The 24,645-nt window shown below is 41.3% G+C and overlaps 1 protein-coding gene across 3 annotated transcripts in view; it reads left to right on the top strand.

Annotated features, from left to right (window-relative positions):
- Positions 1–24,645, top strand: part of CDK14 (cyclin dependent kinase 14) — a 528,056-nt gene that overhangs the window by 414,784 nt on the left and 88,627 nt on the right. For all 3 annotated transcript variants that reach the window (XM_063452462.1, XM_063452461.1, XM_063452463.1), the window contains one exon: positions 10,068–10,207. In XM_063452462.1, coding sequence (XP_063308532.1) covers positions 10,068–10,207 — 140 coding nt within the window. The remainder of the gene's footprint in view (positions 1–10,067; positions 10,208–24,645) is intronic.

The raw sequence follows: 24,645 nt of genomic DNA, 5'->3' as shown, positions 1-24,645 counted from the left end.
CGCGCCCAATCGTTCGTCAAAATATAAATTCCTTATTAGGTTTGATTTAAATCCGTATAAATCAACAGTCTCGGGTGATGACAAAAAACACCCTGACTAACCATATGACATGCCCGATGCTTATTTTTCTTATTCCACTTTTATTTTAACTACTTGTATATTTTTTCTCTATTTCATCCCCTTCTCCCTTTGTTCCATTGGCTCTCCTCCAACGAGTGAGGAAATAAATATGTGAAGAAAGAATTCAGCGGAATGTTAACTGCACTGGTGCATTTCTCCCTCTTTGATCGTTTGCCAAGATTTGGAAGAGATGATATAAATTCACCATGCAGTTTTCTAAAAAGCCTAACAAAAATGTATCTTTCATTTAAGAATCCTACTGTAAAAGGTGATTTTCTCGTCACTCAGTTAAGTTTAAGCCTAAAAAAAACAGTACATGAAAAATCTGATATGTTTGTTAAAACATTTATTACACCACTATCTCGCATTTTCAGCTATGAAAAAATGGTTTATTGGGAACAAAAACCTTGAAAGGCTATCTTTTAGAAAATAAATACATTAATATATATATATATATCGTAAATGTTGTATATATGTGTGTATAAATATGTATATTTATGTATATACTGTAGATATACTAGTAAATGTCTTACTTCTTACAGAGGATACAAAATATGATGAGCTGTATATAGATAAGCGATCTGGTTATGCATGGTTTAAACGTATGCTTTGGTATTAAAGCTGTGAATAAACATCAGACAGAAGCTAAGGACTCAATATGGTCTAAAACCTCAAAGAGTCACATGTCCATCTCATTCCTAGTGCAAATATTATTCACAGAGTTGATGTGTTTAGCAGGGATTTTTAACCTGCTTTTCAGTGTGCAGTGCACCTCACCCCCTGATATTTATTTACCTGGGATTTTTGTGGACCCTAATGTCGTTCTCCCCTACTGAGCTGTGTTCCCCCGAATGCAGCTACAAGTGGCATGTGAACAATGACGTAGAGAAGGCTAGGGGGCATTTCCTAACCTCAAACAGCTCACACCTTCTAATTGTAGCCCGCATACAGTATTTAGAACATAGAATGTGACGGCAGATAAGAACGATTCGGCCCATCTAGTCTGTTTGCCCAGTAGGTTTCTACTGTAAGTAATGTGACGTAAGACCTATTACTACAGCACAGTGACTGCTGGGAAAAAAAATGCAGAAGACCAGGAGCATTAAAAAACAAAGTGAGTAGCCTACATACTAATAGCATCAGCCACATGTAGCACACACAGGTCCATAGTGAAAAATCTTGCACAAATTCCTAACCTGCAGCAGGTGTAGCTTACCTTGCAGAGAATAGGCAGAACGTATTATCCACAGCAGCTCCCCAATCTGACATGGCATCTCTTGGTAACTCCACACCCAGGCGCTGTGTGAACTAGTGATAGCAGGAAGAGAAAAGGGAACCACATGTCCCCCTTTTAGGGCTTCAGGCACAGATGTCCCAAACTAAACTTAATGGGTGATGTCAGAAATCAGTTGTAGGAGCGAACTGTGAATGCCTGAGGTCAATCCTGACACTAGCTTTTTCCAGAAATAACCAAATATCTTGACATGCCCATTGCTCTTTCCAGGCAGTTCCAAATCATTATTAAGTAAGTCAGTCTGTTTTTAAGAAATGGAAGGGAAGGAATTATGTAAACCTGTCATAATTAAAAGGAACCTTATTTTAATTAAATTTACCAATCTTACATTGCCAAAAAAAAATATTAAGTTTACCTATTTTATTATTCCAAAATTAGCTGGTGCCCCAGTAGATGAGCCTATTTTGTGAAAATGTACTCCCCATTTTTCTTCTGTTATAATTTTTATACATTTCAAAATTGACAAATATGGAGCATTTTTATAAAAGAACGCCTTCAAAGTCACAAAACAAACTTTAATAAGGACACCCACAAGCAGTTGTGTTTTAAATTTAAGTTACATGCCCTTTACCATCAAACGCACGCACTGAACATACGCTAATAAAATATATGTTTAGAGGCTAACAGCAGAACATCTAGAAAATGTATGTCAAAACTAAAGAAGAAAAACTGATGAAACTTTTTAACAGATAATTTTTAAATAGATAATAGGTCATAAATACATCGTATTCTCTTTGGTGGTAGTGTGCCTTTAAAGCCGTGGTGATGAATGATTAACTATTTAATCAAGTAGATAGCATAGGAATCAAGACTTGTCTGTGTTTTCAGTAATGTCATGTTCTCTCGCCTGACAAATATTGGCCTTGGCAAACATGGGTCAGGTTTACTGTAAACAAAGTCTGAATGGCCCATAAAGTGTTTTTTGTTTCAATAGGGTTTTGGCTGCTAATGTATGGTTTCTTAAGTGCATTTTTATTATTTTATTTTCAAGTCGTCCTATGTTATTTTTATTGGTTCAATCATCCTACATTTACCAGTGAAAATATCAGTCCTGCAGTAAACATTTGTTATATATCCCTAGTAAACCTTTCTGTCATTTGCATATGTGTCCATAGAGATCATAATAGCGGATTGACACGGCAATTTGGCCAGCCATTAGGATGTGCCTAGGTACACCCGGCACCCCTCTTGTAAATGGTTATGCTTTGTTATAGTACATTTTATAAATCTTTCTTGTTGCAGATCGTCTACTTAGTTAAACCCAGGAGAGGGCTAGCATGGGTGGAGAGTGCTCATCCACAGCCTGGTGCTAAACTATATTATGTAGTACTAGAATAATGTTTTTTTGTTTAATATACAATTAATAAAGAGAGTGGAGTTTGGGCTCAAATTGGGCTATTTATTTACAGTTGCTGCCAAGCCAAAAGCCAACCTGCCCCTGGTTAGAGCATGTAACCAATGCTCTCCCATGCAGGGCTGGCGCTATCCAATCGCCAGCCCTGCTATGTGCCTTCACGGATCTGAGTGGAGATCAGAGATCTCCGTTACAAGTCCGCAGGCACTTTGCTGGCAGCCGGCAGGGGAGTGAGAGAGGACCCAGGAGCTTAGCCTGCAGCTCCTCCGGCCCTCCTCTCGCGAGTTTGGAGTGTTGCCGTGGTTATTATGGCAACGCTCCAAATCTCGCAAGAATGAACTCTAGCCTCAGGAGCTGCAGGCTAGAGTTCACTACCCACTAGGACCACAAAGGATTCAACACTAGGACCACTAGGGATTGCAGGAAATATCCCCCCTAAAGGTAAGAAGGGAGGGGGATATAAGGCAATAGTATTATTTTAATTAAAAAATATACTTATATTTGCTTTAAGCTACACATTCTCACACACACTGCCTCCTCCCCCCAAAACACACAGTGCCTCCCCCACACACACATACTGCCCCTATACACACTGCCCCTCACACACACACATATTCCCCCCATACACACTACCCCCTCACACACATATACTGTCCCCATACACACACACTGCTCCCCTCACACACACACACACTGCACCCCTTACACACACACAACCCCTATACACACACTGCATCCCTCACACACAAACATGGCCCACATACACAAATACTGACTCCCCATGCATACACTGCACCCCTGACACACACGCACACACACACTGCCCTCCATACACACAAACACACACACACCCACACACTGCCCTACATACACACACACTTACTGGCCTCCCACACAGACACTGCATCCCTCACACACAGACATTGCAACTCTCACACACACACACTGCACCCCTCACACACACACACACACACACACACACACACACTGCACTCCTCAAACACACGCTTCACTGCTCACACACATTGCATCTCTCACATACACTTCACCCCTCACACACACACACATTGCAGCACTCACACACACACACACACACACACACACACATTATTGCCCCTATCCTCTGCTACAGGCCCTCTCCTGGCAGACCCCAGGTAAGTTGTCAAACGGTTCTTAAACAGTTTGAATGCTTACTCTGGGAGGGCACCACGGCACTCCTGGAACCATAACCATTATAGAGAGCTGTAGTGATTATTGTGCCTGGATTGTGCCTGTAAATAATCTCCAAGTGCCTCTCCCGAGATTCAGTTTTGGATCCACCCCTGATGTAACATATATTTTAATGGAAATGACTGCTGTGGCCAATACAAAATCAGATCAGAGCTGGGAGGTGTAGAACAGAAACAAGTGCAGTGTAAAACAGGGATATGAAAAAAAAATGGAAGAAAGGGACAAGAAGATAGACTGGGGAACTGGGTACTCAAATGGCAGATGAAATTTAATGTAGAAAAATGCAAAGTTATGCACTTTGGCGTAAAGAATGCACAAGCAACTTATACCCTTAATGGAAGCGAATTAGGGATAACAACACACGAAAAGGACTTGGGAATTGTTGTAGACCACAAACTATGCAACAATACGCTATGTCAATCAGCAGTGGCTAAGGCCGTAAAGGTATTGTCATGCATGAAAAAGGGCATTAATTCTCAGAATAAGAATATAATTTTGCCTCTTTATAAATCAACCACCTCTTGAATATGCTGTGCAATTTTGGGCACCTGTTCTAAAGAAGGATATTATGGCACTAGAAAAAGTGCAGAGGCGGGCTACAAAATTAATAAAAAGAATGGAATATTTTAGCTATGAAGAAGGATTAACAAATTTAAACCTCTTTAGTTTTAAAAAAAACATCACCTCAGATGGGATATGATAACAATATACAAATATATTCGGGGCCAATACAAACCATTGTGTGGAAATCTATTCACAAACAGGACTATACATAGCACACAAGGTCATGCGTTTAGACTGGAAGAAAAAAGATTTAGACTAAGGCAAAGGAAAAAAAAAAAAATTTTACCGTAAGAAAAATAAGGATGTGGAATTCTCTGCCTGAAGAAGTGGTTTTATCAGAGTCCGTACAGATATTTAAACAGCAACTAGATGCATACTTGCAAAAACAGAATATTCAAGGATATAATCTTTCAACTATGCTTGATCTAAGGATAGATCTGACTGCTATTCTGAGGTCAAGAGGGAATGTTTTTCCTAGTTTATTGCAAAATTGGAAGTGCTTCAAACTGGGTTATTTTACCTTCTTTTGGATCCACAGCAAAAAAACTAATGTGAGGACGGCTAAACCTGATGGACACGTCTCGTTTCAGCCTACATGGTTCACATGTAACTATGTAAGCTAGAAAGACAAGAAACACTGGCAGCGGAAGAAATATGAAACGCAAAAGACATGGGAAAATGAGATTAAGGGGGGCATTGGACACTGTGGGGGGCACAAGCAAATTGGATTTCTGCCTAAGGTGGTAAAAATATTTACACCTGCCTGCTCTTGCTCTATGAGCTATTCAAACAGCACAGATGGTTTTGGATCTTGGAGTGTTGTTTTAAAAACACAGTTTTACGTTAACTGCTTTTCAAACTCTCTTCTAAAGTCAGCTCTGTTTTGTAACACATGGAGCGTGTACAAGAAATCTAAAATGACATGTGGTGGTGGGAAAATGATACGTGATCAAATGCAAGCGTGTTTACATTGGGCTGCGTTCACCTGGATAAATCTCAGATATGCAGAGACAAAACTAATTCCTGTTTATTTAAAAGGCTCCTGTCCTAATGATTATGTGAAGTGGTCTTTCTGTTGAGAACTGCTAACAAGCTAGGAGAGTTCAGAAGTTCACAGCAGATGCCTAGAACCCTCTACTTTTTTCCCATTAGGTTTTTTAAACCAAAGAAAGCTTTACTGATGCTTATGTTCTGCTTGACCACGTACTGACCTCCTTTTTTGGAATAATGAAATATAAGCCTATTTTCTGAAATTAAATCAAATTCTTTTAATTCAGACAATTTATGAAATAATGCAATTATCCAGATGGTTGTTAGACTTTGAAGTGAAATAGGCTTCAATATATATATATATATTTTTTTCTTCTGTTTGCAGTGTAGCAATCCATTTTTTTGCTACGCAATCTACATTTCTTTCAAACAAGGTGCACAGTAGTCAGCAGGGTCCTTTTTAATTAGTCTTAATCTAAAACTTAAATGTGCGGCTGGTGTTAACACGTCCAGTCAGGGCCGGATTTACCCTCTCGGCTGCCCAAAGGCCAGTCTTCTCCCTTCCCCTCTCTCTAAATATATATATATATCTATATATATATTACACATTCGTACATGCAAAAGTTTGGGGTACGTGATTAGATTCAAAAGGACCATCACTACAGCTGACTGAGGAATCTCTTTTTGAGAGTGAAACGCCTATTGGCCATTTTAAAAGGACTTTTCAGAGGACTTTTTATTTTATTTTTATATATATTTTTATTTTGTCATTGTACAACAATAAATCTTGTTATTTCTAATCAACACAACACCTATGCAAGTCCTTTCTTGGAGCCTCTGGGAATCTTCATAGGGGTAGTGCTATCTCAATCCAAATTGGCACAGAACCTGCATACCTTACAGCCAGTACCAGTAGGTTCAGAACTAGGTGAGCACCCCATTTATTATTTAATACTTTTATTTTATATTATTACGCTCTACACATTGGTCCACCTTCTCCCCTTATGTCTTGTTTGTGAGGATCATTGCAAGCCGAAGCGGAAAGGTGGTGCTGCCATAAGAGCACATAGGCCTGATTACGGAGCCAGTACCTACACACAGGCTCCTTTAAATGTGAGTGTTTTCTCTGCTATACTACGTATTAAACCCCACTTTTAAGGACCATCTACACTACATTGTACCCTTTGTTCTTTTTACATGTATTTTACGCCAAACTTCCAACATAGAATAGTTGGGTAAGTTCTGTGTATCTATTTTAGCGCTCCACTTAGAGGTGTTTGTTTTTCACTCACACCGTCTTATATTTCATGTAAATAGTGGCTGTTTGTGGATAGGGGCCCTAGTGTGTGTGTTAATGGGGATAGTGGCTGTAGGGTGTAGTGTGTTTGTTGCCATCTTGCCTGACCCCACAACAAGAGAATTAGCCGTGTGGCAAGGTAGATCATTGATTTCACCAACGGTCATGCCGCCCCTTGCTTGCCTCCTCCCTGAGACCGTGGCCTTGGTGAACTTCTGGCACATCTGGCCCTATGTCCAGTCTTGCTCTGCTACCAGTGAGCTAAATAAGGAAGGTTTATAAAGTTTCATATTAAACATCAGTGTTTAATGTGTTATGTTTGAGAATAATTATAAACTAGCAATCTAGAGCCTTGTAATCTTCATATCTGGAATTTTGCCTTGTTCATTCCAGAGAGATTTTAGCTATGTGGGAAAGTGGTTGAGATTAGACTTGTGCATAGCAGAAAAATTTGGTTTGGCTGAACATTTTTTTTTTCTTTCAAAAAACGAAAATGGTGTTGTTCAGGACCTCTGACACTCATTCAGTTGATATGCAGAATAAATAACGGTTCAGGCACTCCGGGATAACAAAAAAATAGCAGCTTTATTGGTGCAAAAAAAGCAATGTTTCGACCATATAGGGTTGATAAAGACCCTATAGGGTCGAAACGTTGCTGTTTTTGCACCAATAAACCTGCTATTTTTTTGTTATCCTGGAGTGCCTAAACCGTTATTTATTCTGGATATCTTGGAAGGGAGGCCTAGCCAGCCATGGTTTCAGAGCACCTGGGTTATCTGGTGAATGCGGTATCCAGTACGTCTCTACTCATTCAGTTGATGGCTCATCTCGTCCAAAACTGTCCATAAAAATATTCAGGAAAACAATGCGAATTAAGGAAAAAAAAAGGGCATGAAAATGGGCCAATCAGTGTACTGCAAAAATATATAAACATAATATAAACATCATGTATATATTTTGCACGACACTGCTAGGAGCATTTTCCTGCCATTTGTATCACAGCTGAAGTGAGAAAAAATAACCAACAGGTGTAATCTGAGGATGAGCAGTAAATAAATAAATATTGATGGTTTCTTTCATTTGATTTATTAGTTTATTGTGATCCTACCCGGCAGTTGGGGGGGTTCTTTTCACTTAGGAATTAGTATGCTAGCTTTTAGCGGCCCCAATATATAACCTCGCGTGTGCCTAAAATTGGAACCCACAGAATACCACTGCTATATTCTGGGGTCATGCACCTAAGTGGTTAAAATGTTATCTTAACCCCATATGTGTTTCTCCTTTATCAGAGTCACTTCTGAGTGGCTACCTCTTGCTTTATTACCATGCCCCCTGCATCGGACTACATGGGAGGATACCCTAGATCAGCGGTAGGCAACCTTTGGCACTCTAGATGCCGTGGACTACATCTCCCACAATGCTCTTACACCCATAATATGCTCGCAAAGCATCATGGAAAGTGTAGTCCAAGACATCTGGAGTGCCAAAGGTTGCCTTTCCCAGTCCTAGATTGTTAGATTGTTTGTATCACCAATTGTAGCCCCGTTCTTGGGAATACTGCGGACATGTGCTATTTGTTGACTTATTTCATACAGGAGCCATGTTGACATTTGGCATCTATTTCCCACATATTTATTTTAGTGTGTGCATGTTTGATGCATTACCCATTCTCTGTACAGACTTTGGCATCATATGTACTAAAAAGCTAAATATCTTGCACTTGTTTCATTTACCTGCCAGCTAGTGTTATGATTTTAGATCACACAAGCTTTCCCCCTGTCAGGCTCGGCATGCATGCTCTGGCAGTTGCTATAGCAACAAGTTGGAACGCCAGCTGTGCAGCCAGTCTCATTTAGGGGGAGCCTGCATGCGGCCTCAAAATGGTCACACCCCAATTCGGGCCATTCACGTTATCCATGAGAGGGGTGAGTATCTGGTTCTTTGCTGTTTTGGGGTATTTAAACATGTTGTTCGTTTTGTTATGTTGTCCTCATGAAAGTTTTGTGGTAAAACTGAAACGTGGACTTTTTTATTTTGTAAAACTAAGTTTTATTTTTTTATAGTCCCTGGAGTTCTATCTTCTGGATTATATATGTTATATTGCCGACAGCCACCGGGCACTAAACGATTTTTCATAGAGTGCAGATTTTCTGATTTTTTTTTTTATATATATTGGTTAAATACATAAATTAATAAATATAGATTTATTTATTTTTTTACTCTTTTTTTTTTTTCCCCCATCTATTGGTGACTTCTCACTTGACTCGTGAAAAAAAATCAACATTTAGTAACTGTCCCCTAGCTATCAATCATCTTTTTTGTCCCCATCAATCATCTTTTTTTGCTGCCTTGAACTCCGAAACTCCAATGAAATGAACATGTTTTGCTCGTCAATACATCAATGTGGTGTTTTAGAGATAATGGAATTTGGCCACATGGCAGATCGTCCTAAATTTGGGTGAATTCCATTTTTTTGCACAATGAATGCTCAAGTCTAGTTGAGGTGCATAGAAAGGTGACATGACAAACCGTAAACAACTACGGAGACTGGTCTTTGTAGAACAGGGTGTAGATACATTGCACTCCACACAGAAGACTAGCATGGCTTTTAGTGTGAGTTATCAGCCATTACCCTTTTATTATTGGAATTTATAAAGTGCCAACATAGTTTATCCGTTGCACTGTACATTCAACGCAGACGGACAGTGCTGTACAGACAAACCAATACAAAAGGAATGTAGGACCCTTGGAAATGTGTAATCAAAGAATAGTTTGAAACTCAGATGTGATTGAGCGTGTAATATGTTAATAACGTATCATCCTATACTAATTTATGGCAACATCTGTTACTCATTCCCTGACTCAACCTAAAATGCTTGTCATGGACTCAACACATGTGATATCTATTTATTGTAAAATGTATGTCAAAAGAAAATCTGTTCATTATTGGAAAATTATTTTGTTGTAATAATAAAATAATTTATGTTGGCTGTATGCTTATTGTTTTTCCATTTTTTCTTTTTCTATAGTAAAATATTATAAATAAAATATGTGCAGTACTAGTAAACAGCGCTCAGCGATATTACAAAGTAAAAAATGCCAATTAACTCTGTAAGTGTGGATATCGGCGCCTGCTATTTAAATCAAAGTATGGAAATATCCTTGTTTTAGAAAATGCGTTTGAATAGTTTAATTATTACCATGTTCTTGCTTTGCAGATTGAGCTACATAAATCACGCAGAAGATCTAGCCTCTAAGCTACTCCAGTGTTTTCCAAAAAACAGACTGTCCGCACAAACAGCTCTGAACCATGATTACTTCAGTGATCTTCCCCCGCGGCTATGGGAATTAAGCGATAGTGAGTGCACAAGCATGTTCTATTTCTGTTTTATTTTATTCTGTTTTTTGTGGTTTTAGATTTTTGTAAAGGGGACTTGCATTTTTAAAATGTTGTTAGGGAGGATGTTTTTTGATGTTTGGTTATTTGCTTCAATAGGTAATTTAAGAATGGCATCCTAAGAGTTTAAACTCATCGCAATGGTTATGTTACAAGAAGGACTCCGTGTCACCAATCACCATGCCCCTACACGCTGTGGATCATAACTGCAATTATTGCCAAAAACTGTTGCAGCTATAATCGTGCACTTTCAATGACTGATCTCAGGAAATATTTTTTTTGTCCTTCTTTTGCAGTCCAAGATCCATCTTGCATAACCATTCTTCTCCAGTTCACAGGGAGAAATTGATTGGCCGTAACTCACATGCGCAGTCATCAGGTTAAGCAGTAGTTATGAATAGTATCCAAATTAGAAAGAAGGGAGCTGTGCATAAACTGACAGCAGCTGATGCAGGGGCGGACTGACCAGTCGGGCACTTCGGACATGGTCCGAGGGCCCGGCTGGGAGGGGGGCCCGCCGCCAGAGCCGCCATCAGGGGGCCCGGCGGCAGGGCCGGATTGCCCCACCGCGGCCTCGGCATCTGTGCATGTAAGTGCCACCGGGTGGCCGGTCCGGTGGCACATTGAAGGGGCCGGCCGCGGTACATGCTGGAGCCGCCGGGCCGGGTGGCAGCCTCGCCGGTCCGGCGGCACTCCTGTCAGGCTGTCAGTAACGCTGAGGACGGAAGGAGGGGAGGAGCATGTCTCTCTCACATGCTCCTTTGCGGTTCCCACATCCTGTGCTGGGAATTGTGGGAACCGCAAAGGAGCATGTGAGAGAGACATGCTCCTCCCCTCCTTCCGTCCTCAGCGTTACTGACAGCCTGACAGGAGTGCCGCCGGACCGGCGAGGCTGCCACCCGGCCCGGCGGCTCCAGCATGTACCCGGCCCCTTCAGTCTTCTCTTGGTAAATGGGAGGGGGAAAAGATAGAGGCAGGGGAAGAAACAGACAGTGGGAAAATAGAGAGACAGGGGGAGGGGAAGGAAAGAGACAGAGGGGGGGGGGGGGGGGGGGGGGGGGGAGGAGAGAGTGACACAGGGAAAGGAGGGAGAAATAGACAGGGGGGGAGAGTGAGACACAGGGGGAGAAATAAGGGGAATAGAGAGATGGTGGTGGGGGGAGAAAGAGACAGAGGGGAAGAGAGATGTGGGGTAGGGAGAGACACAGGGAAAGGGGGGAGAAAGAGACAGAGGGGAAGAGATATGTGGGGTAGAGAGAGACACAGGGAAAGGGGGAGAAAGAGACAGGGGACGAGAGATGTGGGGTAGAGAGAGACACAGGGAAAGGGGGGAGAAAGAGACAGGGGATGAGAGATGTGGGGTAGAGAGAGACACAGGGAAAGGGGGGAGAAAGAGACAGAGGGGACGAGAGACACAGGGAGAAAGGAGAGAGACCCACAAGGGGAGGGGGAGAAAGAGGCAGAGGGGGAAGAGAGACTGGGAAGGAGAGGGGAGACATGGACACAGAGGAGCAGTGAGGGGGAGAAAGAAACATACAGAGGGACTGGGGGAGACAAAAAGGCACACAGTAGGGCTGTATATATAATTGGTGGATCGCCCCAGCCGATCTCTCTCCCCGGTCTGCAGGCACCGTGCGGGCAGCTGGCAGGGAGGGAAGAAGAGAGGACCCGGGAGCTTAGCCTGCAGCTTCTCTGGGTGCTTCTCACGCAAGCACAGAGCGTTGCCGCAGTTACCACGGCAACGCTCCGGCTCTCGCAAGAGTGAACTCTAGCCCTGGAGCTACGGGCTAGAGTTCACTCTCAACACTGCGACCACCAGGGATTCCAGGTGGTCGCAGTAGTGAGAGTGAACTCTAGCCCCATACACACACTGCCCCCCCCACACACACACACCATACACATTCACTCACTGCCCCCCATACACACACACTGTCCCCACACACACCCTACACATTTACACACATTGCCACACAGACCCCCATACACAGCCCCCCATACTAACATTGCCACACATACCCTATATGTTCACACACACACACACTGAACCTTTCACACACACTGCACCCCTCACACATTGCACCACTGCTCCTATACCCTACTACAGCCCCATATCCCAGCAGACCCCAGGTAAGTTTTCAAACTGTTCTTAAACGGTTTGACTACTTACTCTGGGAGGGGGTCCTGGCCCTCCTGGCACCATAACCACTACACAGAGCAGCAGTGGTTATTGTGCATGGATTATTTCTTTAAATAATCTACAAGTGCCCCCGTAGCCAGCCCACAGGCCAGCCAGCCAGCCCACAAGCCAACCAAGCCACCAGTTAGCCAGCCAGGCCAGCAGCCAGCCACAGGCCAGTAGCCAGCCCACAGACTTACAACAAGCCACAGGCTTACAGCCAGCAAGCCCACAGCCTGCCGGCAGTAGCCAGCAAGCCCACAGCCTGCCGGGAAGCCACAGCCTGCCAGCCGCAGCCAGCAAGCCCACAGCCTTCCAGCAACAGTAATTAAGGTAGGAGGAGCCAACTTGGCCTAGGTATCAGCAAGCTATGTTGTGTTGCTATATTGTAAATAGGAACCAGAGTGTTGGAGAGACCCCCCCTCCAGGCCCCCATTAGACTCCATTGTAGTCTCTAATGGGGCTCGAGTAGATTCTTTCTAACACTCTCTAAATAACACTGAGATAGCCTCTGCTAGAAAGACCCCCCCTCCATGGCCCATTAGCCCTCAATTGTAGTCTCTACTGGGGCCTTGAGGGGATTATTGCACTTTTGTTCCTTGTGTCTAAAGATTGTGTAGGGTGTGGCTGGAGGCGGGACAAGGGTGGGGCTTGCTACGGAGCATGGGTGTAAGGGGGCCCTTGATTTATTTTGCCCGTGGGCCCTGAGGGTTCTCAGTCCGCCCCTGAGCTGATGTATGCTTTTAGTTAGCTTATGGAGCTGAAATCCAAAAGATCAGCATGAAACTCTATATTGGTGACCATCTTCAGGAGATAATTTTAAAGTATATTTATCCTCACTTTTTAACATTTATTTTTATGTATTATCAATGGCCGTTAAAATGTAACCTACACAGATGAGCAAGTTGAAATATAATGTAATTTTGTTTCATAACGTTGCTCCTCTCTATAGCAATAATTTGCTGTTAGATCATATATTTAAAGGAACACACCATTAAAATGTAAGTTTTTAAAAAAAATGTATTATGGAGGCAGGAGTGTCTGAGTGTCTGGATGCTCTCAGCCTATCCGTGGCCGTCTAGCTAACTCTTACTCCTACTACACTGCACAGAGAAACAGTAGCCAGAAAGCAGATGTGCCTAACGCTAGCACCAACATCCGGTTTAAACCATTGCCAAATGGGTTAACCACTGAAGATAAGTAGTCACCCAGACACTCCTGACATCATGACAAATTAATTTAACTTAAGATGTTATGCATGTGATAGTTAGCAAATACAATTCACAACCACATGTACATACACACATACATTTTTATTTTCATTCTTATAGAGAGCCTGAACAGATATACAAAGCCCTAAATTAGAGTTGTGATTGTGTGTGAGCTTTGCTAGTGAATAGTAAAGTATTTATTGAGATATTTAAGAAAGAATTTGGAGAAATACAAACGTATAAGAATATTCAAAGTGGTTCATGTGAAGTAATTTGAGAACGAAGTGAGGTATGATGATAAGAGTAACTTTGACATGAGGAATGAAAATAAATTGTGTTCTGCTATAGCAGCTATAGTCGTATAAGGGTGTTGTTAAAGACAAATTTTCTGTCGGTTTATGTATTATGTGGCAAGTCAGAAAAGCAAAGGAGATTAACAAGGGCAGAATGGAACATTCTGAAATTCAGCTAAATGGATTAAGACTGTTTTGGCACAAAAATATCGTTTTTCATCATGAGCATTCATGGTTTCGTTTATTGAACACTAGTCACTACTAATCATTAAAAAAGGCCACATAAAAAGCCAGTAGAAAAAATTTAGAGAGGGTCTAGCCATCAACTTCAACAATATTAAAGAGGACTGTCACTTTCCTGGCTTTTTAAAAATCATGTTTACTTCATATTCATAGGAAAAATGCCTTTGTAAGGTCTGAAAGATAAAATAAAAAGTAGAAAACTACACTGCTATACTTGCTTCTATCCTGAAACTCAGTACCTCAATTTTGGCTCCATGTCAATCATTGTGATAAGCTCTGCCCTTTGGACCTGCCTATTGGCATACAGAGGGCACAGAGAATAGAGAAGAAACGGAAGGAAAAAAAGGGAGATGGTTGAACATGTTCTGTTTTAAAAAATGTTGCGATAATGTACAAAGGGGAGGAGTCACCAGTGGCATGTATCTGCTGGTTCTTCTTGTTTCTATGGTGATTACCCCACGTTTAGTACTTTAGGCTGCTTTTCGGAACACATTGATAAATCTGCCCCAAATGTTTCCCTTTATATTTTTAAGCAGAAGAAGTGTTCTTCTTGTGATGTCAATTGTTAAAGGGACACTATAGTCACCAGAACAACTACAGCTTACTGTAGATGTTCTGGTGAGTAAAGTCAATTCCTGCAGCCTTTTTAACTCCTTAAGGACACATGACATGTGTAACATGTCATGATTCCCTTTTATTCCAGAAGTTTGGTCCTTAAGGGGTTAATGTAAACACTGCCTTTTTAGCGAAACCTCTGCATGGAGAAACCGAACTTTCCTTATAGAGATGCATTGATTCAATGGATCTCTACGAGGAGTTGCTGATTGGCTAGTGTGGTGTTTGGCCCTGCCCTCCCCGCCTTCTTGTCAAGTTTTCTTATTATTTAGAGGGAGCAAGAGGGGGCCAGGGAACCTTCATGTTTTTTTTTAACACCATTGGGTCAGTAATACACTTTTGTGTTTCTAACCCTATAGTATTACTCTAAATATTTAATATGCATGTAAAAGAAAATTACACATCAAATTAAAAAGGTAATTTTAAATTTTGTATTTAATTTTCAGAGAAGTTCCATTTAAAACAATAAATGCAGCCTAGGGATTTGGAGTGAGTCAGAGACAGATCACAACACCATGTAAAACATGGTGTTTATGTACTGGTGAAATACACATTCTTAGCTTCTAAATATACATAAGGCTGGTGTGCATTTCACTTCTTGTACATTTACCTGTATCCTTTCTTGTGGTTGTGTTGGAGATGAATGCTTTTCTGAATACTGATAAAGATTTGTTTGAAATCTGAAATGCTATTTTGTTATAAGGAATATGAAAGGAACCTGTATCTTATTTTGTGAGAGAAACAGAACAGTGGAAAAAGGTTCCCGTAGTTCTTCTGCAAGACACGTGTTAACATAAAAAAAGCTTTAGATGCGTTCTCACCTACAACAGATTTTATCCAAGGATATTATAGAGGCATAGAGCTGTTTAGTATAATATTATGCTAATCTTCTGATTTACAAGTTAACTCCAATGGGTTTTAAATTCCATTTTAGAATTTTGTAGAGATTGTGTAGCTTCTGTAGTCAAATGGTTTTACTTCATAACTTGTCACAGAAACATCACTTTATCTCAGTTATGGGTAGAGATTATCGGTAAGTGCTAACTAAAGCAGGGGTCAGACCTATGGTACACGTGACATACATGGCTCAAAGGGTGCGTTTGCATGGCACATGAGGCTACCAACCCCCAAATGGGCCAGATGGGGAGACCAGACGATCTACCCAGACAGCCCAGAACCTGCCCAGAACCCAGAGCTCAATTTGAATCTGCAGATTACCATAGCAATGACCCCACTTACTGGTAAAGCATCAGACCGCACAAATCATGACCTGAGTAAAGTTCCCACCCACTAACAACACACTTGCAGACATCCCACACACAATATACACACAACATCACAAACAGGGGTTGTCTGTGTTGCTTTGTGTGAGGGAGTCTATAAACACACTGTTAACATCACAGATAGCTCACATACACACAATACAACTAATAGCCCAAATAGAACACTACGATTCACCGCACATTGCAAGTACTATAAGCAACCCACATACACACACTTAATGTAACAGACAGCTCACACAACCCTCGACAGCCCACACACATACATAACACAACAGTCTATGTACACATGCACAATACCGCACACAGCTCACACTACACATTAAAACATAACAAGCAACTTACATAAACACACTACACATCACATAAAGCATGCTTGGAAGACCAGACACTCCATACACTTGCATAACACAAAATACAACCCACATACACACACACAGTACCACAAACACCTCACATACATGCAACAGCTCAGACAGTCCCCATTACACGCCAATATTAAAACGCAATTCACATACAGAACACTTATCACAGACTATCCACAATTAAAACCACGGACAGCTCACACACATGCATACCACAAAGGGCTCATACACATACTTCACACATCATGCAGCCCACATACACGCTCACCGCTACAAATACCACAAACAATCCACATACACATAATACTACAACCCAACAAAAACTACAAACTGGGCACATGCATACATAACACAACAAGAAGCTAATACACACAATATCATTAACAACCCACGCACATTTACACAACACCACAAACAGTCCACATTCACACGCAAAACCCTACAAGCAAACCGCTCTACACACAATACCAGAGGTAACAATGCATACACAACACTACACATAGTCTATATATACACTCCCATAACACCACAGAAATCCCACAGTAATATACCTTTATTCTGTCTCCGCAATCTTAATTTCTTTGTTTCTCTGTGACGCAATACATTTAGAAAAAAAACAAACACACTTTATTTTCACCACACTGTTCTGATCTCACTAATTGTGGAATGTATTATTACTTCTGTAGATTTCAAAACTTTAAACATACTTTTTAATTGACACAGTAAGGACCCTAAGTACTACAGATAGATAGTAAGTTAACTTCTAAATGGCAGAGTACTGAGCAATTCAGGGGCATAATCTATACACCAAAACAGCTAATTAAGCTAAAGTTGTTTTGATTCAATGTTTATTTTTTAAAGAAAGATTTAAAATATCCAAACAGGTTGATCCAAAAATGTATTTAAAGGGAAACTCCAGTACCAGGAAAACAATCCGTTTTCCTGACACTGCAGGTCCCCTCTCCCTCCTACCCCCCAATCCACGGTTGCTGATGTGGTGAAAACCCCTTCAGTAACTCACCAGAGGCATCAACATGTCCCATGTCGCTGCTTCTTCCTCCGCCGCCGCTCCTCCTCTGTATCACGTCGCCCACCGGCCGGGGAGACCTAATGTGCATGCGCGCATTAGAGCTCCCCATAGGAAAGCATTTAAAATGCTTTTCAATGCTTTCCTATGGGGAATTGAGCGACGCTGGAGGTCCAGGTTTTCTGTGCTATGATGCAGGAAGTGCCCTCTAGTGGCTGTCTAGTAGACAGCCACTAGAGGTGGAGTTAACCCTGCAAGGTAATTATTGCAGTTTATAAAAAACTGCAATAATTACACTTGCAGGGTTAGGAGTAGTGGGAGTTGGCACCCAGACCACTCCAATAGGCAGAAGTGGTCTGGGTGCCTGGAGTGTCCCTTTAACTTTTATAACATTTTATCACCTTTTGTCGGTTTTCATATAGCATTGACAGGTGTGGATTAGTCCTTTCTTCTGGCTAGAAGCCATCGTTAAGATTTTAGTTGTATGCTGCTAGTGAATTGGGGATGCTTTAAACTCTTTATACGTGTTTGTTGATTCTTTTTGATGATGATGTATTTAATATAAATAACCACATCCACAATTTCCTTTTGGGCAAGCATTTTAATCAAGAACTAACTAACTAACTTACCAACAAGTACACACACTTTTGACATAATAAAATACTCCATGTCCAACTAGTGAGCTACACCAAAACCCTACCACGGGCAGGAGCTCTCACGAGGGGACTAACTACCTTTGAACAACTCTGCGTAGACCCTGACCCACTACCACATGGTATTTCGCAGCTTTACACCCTCTTACAAACACACACACCCACGGCCACACCACGTTTTATGGGTAAATGGGAGGAGGCCCTTGACCATACATTCAGCGCAAGGGAATGGGAAAAGATATGTGAGATCACACACCACTGCTCCATATTTAGTAAGAGCCAGGAGATAGCTTATAAGATACTCACGCAATGGTACTGCACCCCAGACACGACTCAATACATACATGCCCATGGGACCAACATATGCTGGAGATGCACAAAGGCACCAGGTACACCTATACATATTTGGTGGGCTTGCGAACTCATCCAACCGTTCTGGAGGAAGATACACACAATCACATCCCGCTTCTCTGACAACCCACCACCATTAGAACCTGCAGCAATGCTGCTCCACCACACGACTATACCAATTTCTAGGTACAAAAAATCGCTTACAATCTGTATCCTAAACATGGCCAAACAAACTATACCACAATACTGGAAAAAGAGTGAGACTCCTTCCCTTCTCAAGTGGTTCACCCACATAGAGGAGCTGAGAGCGGTGGAGGAGCTCTCCATGCTAGCAACTGAAAAACAGCGTCAGACATACTTGGACATCTGGACTCACTGGATACTGACTACGACGAGACAGGACTTCCTGACGATGCTACAAAACTAAATATAGGGCTATACTCTGCCTAAATGACTTAGGGGACGACGGACAGACCCTCCTCCTCCTCCTTCCCTTCACTTTCCTAACCCTCTCCCTTCCCCACTACCCGAGAGTCACAAGCGAGAAATGCTTCCCGAAGGCCACGACGACATAAAGGCACTAGACATGAGCCCTTACATGCTCACTTCCCTACAAAATGGCATTCCGCTGTAATAGTAAGCTGTCAATAGGGAACCTCAACGGACGCGAACCCCCACAGATGCAAATCAACAGACCGAGTACTCATCCCTCTCGCACAGGCAGACCACATACAGCCCTCGCAAGGGACGCAAGGGAGGTTATAGAGTACTCATCATTAGACACCTTAGAGGTAGCCAACTAGAGGGATCTTGTCTTCACCTGAGGGGACAACAGCTTAGCCACGGGTGGTTACCCCTCTTCGGAGGACCACAAAACAAGAGACGAATGGGTAGAGTCTGGGGGAGGGAGGGGGGGACTCACCTACATGAGCCTTTACTATTGTTGATATCTGGGACCTGCGTGTCCGACAGCCTTGTTGGGCCTGCGTGCCCGTTTTATGTTTGAATCTAACATGTTGTCGAAAACCGCACAGACCTGCGAGTCTATGCAGAAATGACCCTATTTTTCTCCTTTATCCAGGAAATAAAAATTATATTTACAAAAAAATACTCCATGTCATGCATCTAAAATGCAGTTATTCACGTAGCAAGGACAACCCATTTATTGGTGTCTCCATAAAACCTGAAAGGAATGTGACATACCCAAAATTGCATTCAAGAGATGATCTCTTCTCCTAACACACTCAACACCACCACCATTTCCTTGTAGCAATCCTATATTTGATGAACTGTGTCTCCCCAAAATAGACATTGCAATCTTCTAGCTCTAGAAGTCTAAAAACAACAACAAAATATTGTGAATAGAAATGTAGACATGAAACACTGATAAAATAAACAAAGCTTCCCCAACATGGGTTGAGAGGGTTGATGAATAAGAAAAGAGCATAGCTATTAAGTGTGCATTGACACCCCAAAACATCTATTGTTCTTTTCTTTCCCAATGTCCCCAGAAATATTGTGTGAATATTCTAAATAGAGGGACACTAGTATAGAAAAAAGGAACATATTAATGGTGATCTGTTCATTCTAATGCCAACACTTACGAAGAAAGAGAATTGGACACCATAGTTTGATTAATTGTTGCAGCCCCTTACCCACCCTCCCCCCTTTATTTTTCCTAACATAACATTCTACGCATAAGTGCTGTTCTTCCTTTTAATATCAAAGGAAAGTGAAACCAAAGTTTTGTTAATGCATTTAAAGAGTATTTCAGAGAGTTCTATAAAATGTGTGAAAAGTCAATTTTATCCCTAGAATATGTGCAAAACATGAATGATATGCAAAGGAAAACAATTTTGAAGAAAAATGATTTTGTTGCTGGGGTGACATTGGTGAAGAGAACTCTGATTATTCATAAGTAAATGGAAACTCTTGTATGTTGTCCCTCCAGCAATGAAATGCACAAATATATAAATAAGTACCGAGCATTTCAGATTCTTTGAATTTTGAATGAAGAATCCTATCCCTCTTGATTTAACACAGTGTGACATGCAGAAAATGTAAAGATATTTCATTTTTTTCGCACTTAATAGTTTTCATTTTCTCTTCTGTTAATATAGTAAAAGGTTACAAACACTGTAAGGCCTATGAAGGTAGTTTGGAAGTTACTGATGTATACTTACTGTGTATTTATTTGGGTTAATTTACTAAATAGTTTATCATCCACCAATTTGCAAAACGTGTGCAGTCAGCAAATAGTGTATAATAAAATAATTATATAGTGCCATCCAACCATAAATTTCTATAAACAGGTCATAAAGGCACTTAAAATGCAAGTGTCTTATAGGTATACGTTTCATTATTTGTATATGTTGGAAATTCTGAAGTTATTCTATTCGTAAATTAATTATGTTTCTGCACCAGCATTCATTGGCTTAAAAATACCTGTTCATTCATATCAAAGTGTCACGGTTTGAATAGTTGTGCAAAGACTTAAAAGGGGATGAGTCACCAATGGAATATGCTTGCTGGTTCCACTGGTTTCCATGGTGATTGACTGTTTGACTGTTTTAGTGTAAGTAAGAAAGCCCTTAGTCAATCCTCTAGCTCAGAGCTTTTTGCTATTGAACCAGGGCTGGATGAACATAGGGGCTGATGGAGCTGCAGCTCCAGGCCCATGCCTATGGAATAGGCCAATTGGTTTAAAAAAAGAAATACACATGCTCTTGATAAAGTATGGGAACCTAAGAGGAATGTAGGGGAACAAAACTTGTGTGGACTAATTGACAGGCTTCTGCCTGCTAGTAAGAAGGTAAGGAGAGAAGTGGACAAGTGAGTGCTAGGGGACAGTCCTTAGAAAGCGAGGAGCGAGCGCATCATTAAGAACATTTATGCCAAGCTTAGGGTGCTGTCTGCACATTATGCACTTGGTTGGTCATCCTGTATGATTGGCAGGCAGCCTGATGTGCATTCATGCCAGCCTGACCATCTAATTCTTTTGGCAGACACTCCCCCTTTTGGGCATGTCCGTCCCTTTGGGCAGTTCTGGTTCTGGTGATTCGCATCAGTGGCCCACCCTTTTACCCCGCCCAACGACATCCTGACTCACCTGACCCTGCTGTTATGGGGTATGGATTTATTTGAAAGATGAAAGCGAGAGATTAGCATAGGGCATGTGTTTTCTGATAGCTGTATCCTGTGAGTTTCCCTCCAGCACCCCCTCCACCAGATACATGGCGTTTGGGAGGTATAAATGTTTTAGTGTTTTCTGTCGATAAGATTCTGTAATTAGGCCCATCATTATTGTCAGCACCGGGGCTCTTAATCTGTCCCTGTATTGAACATATAAATACTGGTACAGCCTTTATCCAATTCAATAATGTCCAATACTTTCCAGTACAACATTTTGTGACATTGGCGTGTTCAATACCAGCACTGCATCAATGCATGATAGTGTGTTTAAGAGTATATTTTTGCCTGAATTCTTGCATTTTATTTTATCTGACTTTACATTAGTCTAAATCTGTGTATAAACTTATCAAGTCCAACACTATGTTTCCTAGTTTAGCCTCAATCCTATATTTGACACTAGTTCTTAGAGCAGCTTATCACTCTCAGCCAATGAGCTAAGATGGGCTTAAGTCAATGCACAGAGTGTGTGGTTCTCATGGGTGACTGCACCTGGTGGACTTCAGTTCAAGCGACTCTCTCACCCCCTGCTCCCTCCAAACAAAAAAGTTAAAGATAAAATGTTATAAAATGATGATATGGACAGTGTTAGAATTTCACTGTAAAACTTTGTTAAGCCGTCAGCCATCACTAGTGACAGCTGATGGGGAAAGGGCTCTTTGATAGCTGACGGGAAAAGGGAACCTCTTCAGCTCTCCGTTCTCTATGGAGGATACCACAGGAGCCTCCATAGAGAACGAAAAGCTGAAGAGGTTCCCATGGAAGCAGATGGTGGTGCTTCTGAACCACCGCACTGAGTCCGGTGGCCACTGCACTGCAAGCAGCAAAATCACCATTGGGTGAAAACAGCTTGACTACTTACACTGGAGGGACTTCCACACACACACACCTGGAACTACACAAACTTCAGTGCATTGTATTGGTTATGTTACTTGGAGTGTTCCTTTAACCCCTTAAGGACCAAACTTCTGGAATAAAAGGGAATCATGACATGTCACACATGTCATGTGTCCTTAAGGGGTTAAAGGAACACTATAGGGTCAGGAACACAAACGTATACCTGACCCTATAATATTACAAAAACATGTTAGTCCACTGGCCCTCCCTTACCGCACTTAAAAAGGTAGAAGTCACCTTCTTTTCCAGCATCGTGTGGGTTCACTGGCACTGGCTTTGCCCATGATCCACCTCCATGGCGGAGATCATCAAAATTGCCGATCTCATCCAATCATCAAAATTGCCCATCTCAGCCAATCCAATGCTTTCCCATGGGAAAGCATTGGATTTGCTGGGATTGGCAATGCTTATGATATCAGCCAAAGAGGCAGGGCATTGAATTAATGCATCAATATGGGGAAAGTTTAGCAAACGCTAAACGTCAGTGCTGTATGTTGTGCATCACTGACCCAGGAAGCACCTCTAATGGCTGCCACTGGAAATGTCCCTAGGAAATGTCCCTAGGCAGCAATGCCTGCAAAATGCCTGCAAAAACAGACTATACAGAGCAGAACAACTATTATAAGCTGTAGTTATTCTGGTGAATATAGTGTCTCTTTAATATAATTTAATGTGATTGCATTTTCCCATAAACAGAAAAGTATTAAGTTTTCTTGATGCATAAATCTTACTTACTAATATTTTAATGGCTTTTCTATTCAGTTATGACTCACATATTTCCTTTTTTCTATATCACTCATGATTTCATTAATTTAGGAACTTGCAGTTATCTTTTTGATAGTCAACTTGATTTTATAACAGGCCAAGTCTTACACAATCCTCCCCCCCCCCCCCCCCCCCCCGAAATGTATAGTAGCATTAAACTACATTTTAGCATTATTTCACCCTGAAGTCTTCTCTGCTTTCTGCATTGTAGAACGCCCCAACACTAGCTCCTCTGGGCACAGATTAATAACGAAGGTCAGAATGAGCTAGTCTGTTTTCATAGGCACCGTTATTTCATATAGAAATTAAAAAGCCGTTGCTACCCCTTTAAGAATTAGGAAGTTAAATTAATTCCATTTTTCTTTTTATATCCAGCCTTGAGACCAAACCACTCCAGTTTGATAGTTTTGCATATGTGACATCTCAATCCGATCTGAATTAATGATTAAGCACAGCTAGGATTTTGATAGTCTGTGAATTCTGTATTCTCTAGTAGTACTTTTCACTTAATATGGAGTTATTACTCAGTCGCCACTTAGTTTATCAGTCAGTGGTTAAATCCAACCCTATCACTAAAGTAAATGCCTTCACATTATCATTCTGTAGCAGACTGTCAGCCGAGACTGTCTTGTCCTAGTCATTAACAAGCACAATGTATGCAGAACACCAGAGGGGAATTAAAACCACAAAAAATACCTCAGGGTGGTATTTTTAATATGAGAATTTAATTTGTAATTTCACAGATTAAGAATTTTGGCTGCATTAATCCTTTTATCATCTCACAGCAGGTTATTTGCAGAAGCATAACCAAAAGGCGATATTCATTGGCAGAAACACATCTTTGCATAACGTTAAACATCAGGAGCAGTGAAACCTTTTGAAGGGGGGGGAAGAATAAAGATGAAAAATCATTATATTTTAAAGGAAAGGTTTTTTTTTTATTTTTCTTATTTTTTTATTTTTTTGTTAAATGCCTCCAGTCAAACTTCAAGTTGCAGAAATAGGGTTTCTGTGTCTGCAAGATAATCATTATGAAACACAAATTCAGTAGCGGGGGTAAAAAAAAAAAAAAGTGCTCTTCAGTTTTCCCTGCAATAACTCTGCCTTAAATAATCTCGGTGTACTTGTAAACACATCCAGAAAACAAAATGTTCCACACTTGGCACGAGCAGTCGAGAAACAATTTTTTTCTGTCTAATGCATTGACAACAATTTTGGTTTATCAAATACAAAGCATGTTTATTGGTTGATGCATTTCTTTATTTATTTTCATTAAATGTTTGACTCCCTTCAAAATGGTATATCCCCCATTCACCCTCCCGTTTTCCCCCTCC

The sequence above is a fragment of the Pelobates fuscus genome, chromosome 4 (genome assembly GCF_036172605.1).
Source record: "Pelobates fuscus isolate aPelFus1 chromosome 4, aPelFus1.pri, whole genome shotgun sequence".
NCBI classification, from domain to species: Eukaryota; Metazoa; Chordata; class Amphibia; order Anura; family Pelobatidae; genus Pelobates; species Pelobates fuscus.
This window is presented reverse-complemented; position numbering and strand designations above follow the sequence as displayed.